The sequence below is a fragment of the Gadus morhua genome, chromosome 13 (assembly GCF_902167405.1).
Source record: "Gadus morhua chromosome 13, gadMor3.0, whole genome shotgun sequence".
Lineage (NCBI taxonomy): Eukaryota > Metazoa > Chordata > Actinopteri > Gadiformes > Gadidae > Gadus > Gadus morhua.
Genome location: NC_044060.1, coordinates 9,717,575 through 9,728,226, shown reverse-complemented (window position 1 = coordinate 9,728,226; position 10,652 = coordinate 9,717,575). Strand labels below are relative to the sequence as shown.

Sequence of the window (10,652 nt, the reverse complement as noted above, 5' to 3'; positions counted from 1 at the left end):
GCGAATAGGATTTTGAAATATGCGTAGAAGAGGATGAACCAGACAAGGACCAGGAAGATGATGTAGGAGACGTCGCTCTTCTCTTTGAGGAGGGGGTTTCTGAAGACTCTGTCCCCAACACAGAAGACCCTGGATAGGAAGAAACCCAGGGGCTCCGTCCCAAGCGCCACAAAGACATCATAGGGCGGCGAGCCAGCTCATCACCCAGATCAAGCCAATAACCAGGTAGGTCTTCTTCACCGAGCAGATCTGGGCACGGTGGAGAGGAAAGCAGACGGCGATGTAGCCCTGCAGCGCCATCACCGCTAGGTTCAACGGTGTGTTAGTGTTAGTGCAGACGATGATTAGGAGCAGGCAGATGCAGATTGCCACATTGATGTTGAACAGGAGGTCAGTCAGCAGCAGCAGGGACATTTGGGAGAGAAGGAACATGTCATTGACCACCAGGTGCATGAAGAGGATGTAAAAGAGAGTTCAGGTGCAGCCCCTGGCAGCAAGGAGAAGAGACATATGCACAAATATTAAAATCAAGAAGCCACATGGTCAGATCATGGAAGGGGTAATGTTAATATTGTGCAGTAATACTATTTTATGCATATATATATATACCGATATATATATATATATATATATATATATATATATATATATATATATATGTAATACATTTTAATAAATACTATTACGACCACTGTCAAAATATATTAATAGCATTTATAACTATTATGCAAACAGTAAAACCCCTGTATAAAAGTCATTCCATCAATCTCAGAATGTGTTAAAATGTTCCCTTTTTCCATTTAGCAATTCCATAATATATTATTTAAATCAACTCCCAATAATCACTAAAAAATGTGGTGGAAAATATATATCATAAAAAATTGATCATTAGAATATTATTATGATAAGAGTTACAATATTTTAACAAAAAATTGAAGTTTTAAAAGACATTTCAATTCGTTGATCAGAAAAAATCAGAAACCAGAGGAACCTGAACAAACTGACATGGTTCCTGTGGAAGGTGTGCACCTTGAGGACATTGTAGTTGATGGAAATGCAAGGAGCCGCAGCCATGACATTCTTGGCCAGACCACGTATCCCGGTATAAGACCACTGTGAAGTTACCGTTCGATGAACCATCCATCTGTAGGATAATTCTGTGACCATAGGTAAACAAATTCAACAACAATTTAAATGAGATTCCAAACGAGTTTCTTTGAATAATCGGCAAGTTTACAATAAATGTAAACTTATTTTTAAAGGTCAAATAATTAACGTTAATTACTTTAATGCAATGTATGTTAGCTATAGGGTTAAGGTTAAACCTTAAATATTTTTCATTAATGTTTAAGTATTGTACCCTTTTTTGTAAAATGTTACAGCTAAGGCCCACCACAATCCCAACCAACCATTCACTGCATACCCACATATAATTGTAGTGCATGATTATGAAAAACATCACACACACATTACTCAGTTATTGACACAAAATATGCTTAAAATAAAGTAGATAAATAACTAAACTACTAAAAAACTCGGTACAACAAGCAGAATTTAGTTAAACAAAAACAGTTAAATATAAGGTGCTGTTTAGCATGTGCAATGTTCGCTTACAGCAGAAGGCCCTGGAAGACATTGAAATATAGAAGTTTGAATATATACATTGGATATTGAATATTATTGGTAGATAAGTACATCGTGTAAATGAAGCTCACAGTTGAAAATAAATACAATGTCATCAGTGTTTGAGAGAGTCATTCAGCTGATGGTCTGTGGATAAAAACATTTTTTAGGTCAGGTTGTTCTGGCTTTCATGCTCCTGTAGCGTCTGCCAGATGGTAGCATTGTGTACAGTGTGTGCTGGGGGGGTGTAGTGTCCTTGGTGATGTTATGTGCCCTCTTTGTATCCCTCTTTAATAACTATAAAGCAACTACAAGCTATACAAAACGCTGCTGCTAGGGTGCTAACTAGGACTAAGAGGAGTGAGCACATCACCCCTATCCTAAGGTCCTTACACTGGCTTCCTGATATTTATAGAATTGAATTTAAAGCTCTACTTCTTGTTTTTAATGCACTAAATGGCATTGGACCAAACTATATACAATATATATAAAAATATATATATATACATACACGACATGTTCATACAGCACATCTTTTCTCCCTTTATTTTTTATAGTATATGTGTGATTTCATTGAAGGTCTTTCATTATATTGCTTGCATGTACTTCTTCACTATAAATGATACTGTTGTCTTTTTCTCTGTAAAGCACATTGAACTGCTTGGTGTAAGAAATGCGCTATACAAAAAAAATTGTATCTGGAACATCTGGAATACTACAACGGTAATATTTTGCTTGTTTCTTTTATTATTTAGAATCCTGCTTTGTGATTGTGATGGTTTGGTTTGGTTTTTATGATGACTTCACACATCAAATATCTACTGAGATAGTTCCGGAACTTCTTATCTCTTAGTCCATAAACAATGGGGCTTAGGAAGCGTGGCATGACCTGAATGAAGACATATAAGGCGAACGTAATGTCGTAGAAATGCTGGGGGAAAAGGTACAGCAGGGCCGCCTGAAATATGGGCATTATGTAAGTCATCATGCAGAGCAGGAGCTGGAAGCCATGCAGAAGCAGAGTGTTCCTCGCCTTCTTCACATCTGCGTTGGCCGCCTTGGCCGCGAACAGAACATTGAAATAGGTGAAGAACAAGGTTAGCCAGACCACAACTAGACAGATGATGTGGGAGGTGTTCCTCTTCTGGATGCTGCTCCTGAAGACTGTGTCCCGGGAGCAGAGAACCCTGGTATGAAAGAAGCTTGGAGGCTCCACTATCATGAGCAGGAAGATGTCGGGTAGGATGGAGATGGCACTCGCCCCCCAAATCAAACCTATCAGGATGTAGGTTCTCTTCACAGTGCAAATTTGTAGGTAACGCATAGGGAAGCACACAGCTACATAGCACTCCACTGCCATACAGGCCAGGTTGAGAGGGGTGTTGAGGGTAGTGCAGATGGGGATGACCAGCAGGAGGCAGCAGAAAGAAACGTTGATGGTGTTGAAGATGTACCAGATAACGACCAGAAGCCCAGACAACGACAGCTGGATGATATCGTTGAGAACCAGGTGGATGAAGAGGATGTATCGAGGGTCCACCCTAAAGAGCTGCAGGAGAAAGAGGTAGTAATGGTTAGGGTATTCCACTCCAAGCAGAAACATTGTTAAGACCCATTCGCCCACCGGTGGGCGATTTGTGTTTGTTGACCACATGTTTCCACTACGCAGCGACATAACCCGCTTCAACTTTCATCATTACAGACATTCTATACATCGTTAGAAAGGGTAGAATCTCCACAATTTATTCATCCGGTTGTTGTTTTTTATAAATCATGAGCACAGAACCTTTAATATTGATATTAACCAGCATGGTAAACCGGAAATGCCAGAAAACAGAGTGACTCCCTACCTTTGAAGCAATCTGAGAACCGTAATATGTGTCCATTCCTCAATTATTTATATTCCAATTGTCCGTGAGAATCCACTGATCAAAAGCATCCAAATGGTTTTTCATAAAATTATTCCAGCTTGTGAATATCGTCGTGTAAAGTCCATTTGTTTACCATCTCCAAACTTTGTTCGTCAACTAACATACAGACGTTCGCAGCCGTATCGATATTTTCTCTAGCTCCAGCATGCAGTTGTTGGATATGCTTGTTTTCATCACTTTGCTGGCTACAAAATAAAAGTGTCCCCGTCTTTTTCTGTTCAGTTTTCACTCCGGTACAGCCCGTGAAGTAGATGGAGCGCTCCCAGTTCGAAGGGCCAATGGGCTTTGTTTACTTTGTTACGCGGCTTTAGAATAGGGACAGCGTATTGGCTATTGATATGTCAATCACTTGGGCTTCTAGCCAATGAGTTTACCTTTCCAACGCTGCTAGGCGTGTCCAGCTGTGATACGTATGAGCCGAGATATAAAGCTGCGTCAACACGGCAGACAACTCACTTTGCGCATATTTTGCGCATATATTGTTCATATTTAGTTCTTGTCATATTTTCATGATATGGCCAATATCTCAATATGAATGTGTGAAAGAATTTTAGTTTTGAATCACGGAGAAAGGTTTTATAGTCACCAAAATGCTTCAGTAATGTTTCCAGTGTCACAGAAGTAGAGTAAATGCATTTGGCACAATTTGGCCATTTGGAGACATTTTGGAGAGGTTTGTGCCGCCAGTGACAACACACCATAAAAACTCCATTAACTCCCCAAGGTTTAGGCCTAGAACTCCAAAATTTCTTCCAGGTGTAGTTGGCATGATGTAGAAGGTATTTGGCATATTGCCATATGCCTTACATATAAAGCACATCCTAGTTATTGCAGTTCAATTATGACCTATTATTTTCGAAGACAAAAAAAATTGCTTTAGAGCCATGTCTGAACTGATGTCATTTAGGTTGTGTGTATGATACATGCCAAATACATATCTACAGAAACTAGAGCTTGTCAGCTTTCAAATGAAGTATCATACATCCATCTAGGACTTAGGGTTACTGTGTTATAAGCTTTTCCATTTGGGTATGTGTATAGGCGAAAAAAAACAAAATACTGCCGGGTCTTAAGAGGTTAAATCATCAATGTCGACCGTCTCCCTCCCTCCCTGCACCTTAAAAGGTTGCAGGATTCATACAGCCCTTCTTCACATCTTCACACCTACATGTAAGAACTATTGTATGAGTTCGAGTTTAAAGAGATGCCAAAATCATTCACCAGCTATCAGTGAGTGTAATGTGCCATTACAATATCTGTTCAAGTTGACGGCCTGTGTCTGCATGACCCAATACATATTTTAGAGCGCTCTCAGTTCATCTCTCATCCATCCGGGAAGCTCTTCCCTGCATGGTTCAGGGAATCCATCTTTCCTATCAAAAGCAGTTGCATGAAAAGTGACCCTTCTCAATGGCAGAGAAACCTTGGGATGGAGCAAAGTAGAGGGAGGGGATGATTTGTGTTTTTTTTTTCTTTCAAAATCTTGTGCTCTTTCCTGCCGCCTCTCTTTACAACATATCAATCTTAGCTACATCACCTTAATCTACCATATCTTTATTCACTTCTAGCTGCTTTGGATAAAAGACAACATTTCTAATATTAAATATATGACTCAGTCTCTACTGACAAACAGAATCAGAATGACAGGCCAAGCACACACACACACACACACACACACACACACACACACACACACACACACACACACACACACACACACACACACACACACACACACACACACACACACACACACACACAAAATGTTGCAATATTCCTTCATAGCAAGAGCATAGACATTGCATAAACACAACCTAAAGGTCACGTTAAGCATGTGTCAATATACTGTGTTAAGGAAACTGAAAAGGGCCACCACGAATAGCAATCTTCCATCAACCGCCCCTCCACACTTTATAGCATATAATTCCAAAAGCCAAAACTATACAATCTGAAAACTAAAAAACGATTTCTGGTTCAATATCAATGCTACACTGTGCTGTGCTGTCCTTAACCTACCTGTTAGCCTCCTTAGGCAAGACGTTTTAAGCTTTACCTGCTCCTAAATGGCCCTGCTCCATATTCACTATCTAGCCCCTACCCACACCTCAATGACCTGCTGCTGTTTTCCGTGTCCAACCTCTACGTTGTCTACCTATCCTTTATGACCCTTCTCTGTAATCACTGTGTCTGGCTATTGTGAACAAGGTACCTGATGTTTGGTGAAGGTATGGACCAGGGTGCCGTTGATGTAGTTGATGGAGATGCAGAGCGCCACGAGAACGACGTTCTTGGCGACGACTGTAGAATACGTTTCTGTAAAAAGGAGAGCTGAGGAATTTCCCCCGACCAACGACTCATTCAGTGTTCTGAGGTCTCTTACCCTATACCTGGAAGAACAGATTCAGTAGTAACATTTATTCTAATGTTAATATCACATTAAATTGTTTGCCTTTTACTTTTTTTTAAATAAATGATTTAAAAAAAGTTAAGACTACATTCTAGTATTACTTCTAGTACATACTATGAGGGTAATACTAATACAGTTCGGATTAGTAAATTTAGTAAACATCTTTTAAATACAAAACCTTACTCGTCCATCTCTGCTAGATGTCTTGCCAATACTGACCCTTGCCAATACTGTTCGCAGAATACCATTGTTTATATAGAACCTGTTAAAATCCTAGGGGCTTGTAAAACGTGTATGTGTCTGTGTGTGTGTGTGTGTGTGTGTGTGTGTGTGTGTGTGTGTGTGTGTGTGTGTGTGTGTGTGTGTGTGAGTGTGAGTGCGTGTGCGTGTACGTGTACGTGTGTGTGTGTGTGTGTGTGTGTGTGTGTGTGTGTGTGTGTGTGTGTGTGTGTGTGTGTGTGTGTGTGTGTGTGTGTGTGTGTGTGTGTATGTGTGTGTGAAACCTAAGTGAAATAAAGAAAAAGCTGAACATTTTACTTTTTACTTACTTCACCCTAAATATTACTCATTGCTCAAAACATTTCATAAGAATATGATTTTAGTGATCTAGTCTTTCGGTACCCTATACATGCATCATAAGTACTCTTACACCTTTGACACTATACTTGGGCGCACACGGAACTGCACTTTAAGATCACTTTTATTATACATATATTTAAGGATTGTTTTCCTAGTCTGTAAATTAACTTTAGGTTCACATTTAGAACACCATTACACTATTTTTATGATACTTGGAGGAATTGTATGTAGTTTAATGTAGTAAACGATCACTTTTATACACATTTAAGTTATAATTAATACAACAAGATAAATTCATAATTTGCACTTGTTGATGCTCCCTAGTTTTTGATGAGTATTCAGTTTGGTATTTTTTCCTCTGAAACATTGAAGTGATAGCCTGGGAACCAGATGGATCTGAGAGCTAATTTAATATTTGTTCTGACAGGTTGTCTGGCCCGCCTCCCGATCAGACAGGTTTCTAGCCATTATAGCCTGGTTCAGGTCAATAATAACCATATATCTATATGGGCAGGATTGAAATGGTGGCCAGAGGTTCAATATGGTTTTTGCTGATGTTTGTCTCTGCTATGTACGAAATGATTTGGACAGTATATTTTCTCTAAGATGATATCAAAAAACTGCACTTAAGGCTTTGTTTGATTACAAAGATGTGTTTGCTGTATCGCCGATCAACATTTGCGGCAACTGTAGGGAATAGATTTTGGTTTAAAGCTTTATAAATTATTGAAGAAACTAAAAAAACTTTTTCCCCATCCTTGTTGGGCCACTTATCAAACCCTTCGTAACAGCTCAGTTAATTATCAATATTACTGTCATGCAGATTCACTTTGTAGGCTCAAGGCTAAACTAATGCAATGCTCTACTGTCTTGTTTGCAAAGTGAGCATTTATACTCTCTTAATTGCAGGCAAAAATTCCATATCGTTAAAAGATGAATGTCAATAATTTTTTATTTCCGAGTGATCACACGAATCTTAAATGGATCAAAAGTGGTGAACCGCAATCACGGCTTAATACATTTCCACACTGTAAGACTACGATGTCAACTACAGCGAAATTCTAACAGTAATCTACTGCATTTAGGTTTTAAAGTACAATGCTGTGGAAAAACTGTGCATTGTGGGCATCTCAATGATCGTTCAAGCATTTAATCAGTCAGTGCAGATTAAATGGTGGTAACTCTCTATTCCTTTGATTTGATCGTCCTAGCGTTTGATCATTCTGAGCATCGAAGGCCCTTCCATAGAGCTCCCTGGCAGAACTTTAAGCAGGAGCTTCCGGAAGGTCCTGTCTCTGAGGCCGTAGATGAGCTGGGCTGATGAGCCGAGGCAGGATCTGGATGAGGATGAACAGTGAGAAGTGAATAGATAAAGCCCCTTCCGGAAAGAGAGCGGACAAACCTTCCACAAACAAGGGCCACAGGTACGTGAGCATGCTCGTAGCAGCTGAAAGCCGTGGAGGACCACTGTGTTCCTTGCCTTTTTGGCATCTGCTGAAGCACCCTTGGCAGCGAATAGGATTTTGAAATATGTGTAGAAGAGGATGAACCAGACAAGGACCAGGAAGATGATTTAGGAGGCGTCCCTCTTCTCTTTGAGGAGGGGGTTTCTGAAGACTCGTCTGTCCCCAACACAGAAGACCCTGGATAGGAAGAAACCCAGGGGCTCCGTCCCGAGCGCCACAAAGACATCTGGTAGGGCGGCGAGCCAGCTCATCACCCAGATCAAGCCAATAACCAGGTAGGTCTTCTTCACCGAGCACACTGGGTATGGCGGAGAGGAAAGCAGACGGCGATGTAGCCCTGCAGCGCCATCACCGCTAGGTTCAACGGTGTGTTAGTGTTTGTGCAGACGATGATTAGGAGCAGGCAGATGCAGATTGCCACATTGATGTTGAACAAGAGGTCAGTCAGCAGCAGCAGGGACATTTGGGAGAGAAGGAGCATGTCATTGACCACCAGGTGCATGAAGAGTATGTAAAAGAGAGTTCAGGTGCAGCCCCTGGCAGCAAGGAGAAGAGACATATGCACAAAGATTAAAATCAAGAAGCCACATGGTCAGATCATGGATGGGGTAATTTTTTTTTTCTATGCTAAATATCCCTTGAATTCTTTGTCCCATTAATTTTTCTCATTTTAATGCTCTTATCAACATGGAGAAGTGCATCGGCTTGCCTTGTGCAAATGTTTTTTTATTGATAACAACATTGGCATATACTGATCAAAACAGGACGGTACAAAAAAAAAGCCTATAATGCAATTTAACGATGAACATACAAAGATATGCCTTGAACATAGCAGTCAGGCTACTGCTTCTTTGTTTTGAGCCCAAAAAAAAAAAATAATAATAATTTGCGTTAATCGCGCGTTAAAAAATGTAACGTCTAATGTCTAATGCTAAGCTTAATTTAAAGCCAAAGAATAGATATATTTTCAGATCCTTTGAGGTGCTAGCGCTCTGCACCTCAAAGGATCTCTTTCGTTTTAGCTGTAGTATACCGTCCCCCAGGACCGTATTCAGTTTTTGTTGATGAGTTTTCTGACTTTGCAGCTGATCTGGCTACATACTCAGACAATATTTTGCTTATTGGGGATTTCAACATTCATGTGAATAACCTGTCTGATGCCCTCGCAAGGGCTTTTCTGTCCATTACAGATACGCTTGGCTTCAAACAGCTCGTCCAGCACCCAACCCACATCGGTGGCAACACGCTGGATCTCGTTCTGACCCGCGGTGTAGACATTTCACAGCTAGTGGTCTCTTCCTACACCTCAGCTTTATCAGACCACTTTTTGCTCACTTTCCAGGTGGTGGTATCCTGCCCCTGCGACGATCAGCAAGCTACTTTCAGCTGTCGCCGCATCACACCTGCAACCATTACAGCTATGGCAGATAAGTTATCTGGTTCACTTGCACCTCTCTGTAACTATAGTGGTTCTGTGGAGTGCCTTACTGATGACCTCAACATTGCCTTGTCTGTTGCCATTGATTCAGTTGCTCCGAACGTAACTAAAAAACGAACATTGAAAAAAACAGCCCCCTGGTTTAATGCAGAAACGCGCATTTTGAAGCGAAATTGCAGGATCCTTGAACACAAATGGCGCTCGACTGAACTTGAGGTCTTTCATCTTGCATGGCATAACAGTCTGCTCACCTATAAGGGTGCGCTGACCATTGCCAGGAATGCCTACTTTTCGAGTATCATCAATTTGAATAGAAACAATCCTAAGTTTCTTTTTGACACGGTGAGGAGTCTTACTCAGAAACAAACTCAGACCGTAGGCTCATCGATCGTGGCAGGTGAATTCATGGATTTCTTTGAGAATAAGATTCAATCAATTAGAGAGGAAATTGATGCTTGCCGTGCGGCTAATCCTACACATCCTGTGGGGCAGGATGGGGTTCTGCCAAGTAGGATGGTGAACTCTGACGCAACTCTCTTGGAGTTCAAGGCAATTCCTTTGGTGGAACTTGAAAGGGTGATAAAGGCATCAAAGCCAACAACTTGTATGTAGGATCCTCTCCCTTCCAGGGTTCTTTTTTTTTTTTTTTTTTTTGCCGGTTATTATTATTATTTTTTTATAACTTTGTTTATTGGAGCACATCACATCAAACAATATAAATCTTGTAAGTTACATGTGTGACCGTCAATGTTTTTTTTTTAATCAAAATATGAGAGGAGAGGCTGCCATGTAGTGTAGAATTTCCCACTCTACCCTCTAAGCGAAAATTTGATCTTTTCTAGCTTAAGGAATGACATTAAATCAGTCTCCCAGGACTTATCTGACGGGGGTTTTGGTGACTTCCAGTGTAAAAGGATACATCTGCGGGCAATCAGAGAGGCAAATGCTAAAACATTTAGCTTCCGTTTGCTAAACTCAGAGTAGTTAAGAGGGACACCGAAGATAGCAATGAGTGGACAGGGAGTGATATCTATATCTAGAACCTTAGATATAATCTTGAAAAAGTTCTTCCAGAATCCCATTAGCTTAGAGCACAGCCAGAATGTATGGGCTAGGTCAGATGGGACAAAGGCACATCTATTACAGGCATCGCTGGTGCCAGGGAAAAACTTTACTAATTTGGCCTTACTGAAATGTATTCTGTGTAG

At 40.6% G+C, this 10,652-nt stretch overlaps 1 protein-coding gene across 1 annotated transcript; it reads right to left on the bottom strand.

The window, feature by feature from the left end:
* Window positions 1-1,104: 1,104 nt before the first annotated feature.
* On the bottom strand, window positions 1,105-3,532 carry LOC115556578 (odorant receptor 131-2). Its single transcript, XM_030373681.1, has 2 exons — window positions 3,474-3,532; window positions 1,105-3,172 (listed from the first exon to the last, which is right to left on the bottom strand). The coding sequence occupies exons 1-2, from the start codon at window positions 3,507-3,509 to the stop codon at window positions 2,375-2,377; spliced, it is 834 nt and encodes a 277-aa protein (XP_030229541.1). The 5' UTR covers window positions 3,510-3,532; the 3' UTR covers window positions 1,105-2,374.
* Between the last annotated feature and the right edge of the window lie 7,120 nt (window positions 3,533-10,652).

What these genes read in the sequence shown, in the direction of transcription:
- LOC115556578 (XM_030373681.1), bottom strand. Translation starts at nt 3,509, where the DNA reads ATGGACACATATTACGGTTCTCAGATTGCTTCAAAG. An exon ending in GTTCTCAGATTGCTTCAAAG is followed by an intron (nt 3,173 to 3,473) that starts GTAGGGAGTCAC and finishes TTTCTCCTGCAG; the next exon opens with CTCTTTAGGGTGGACCCTCG.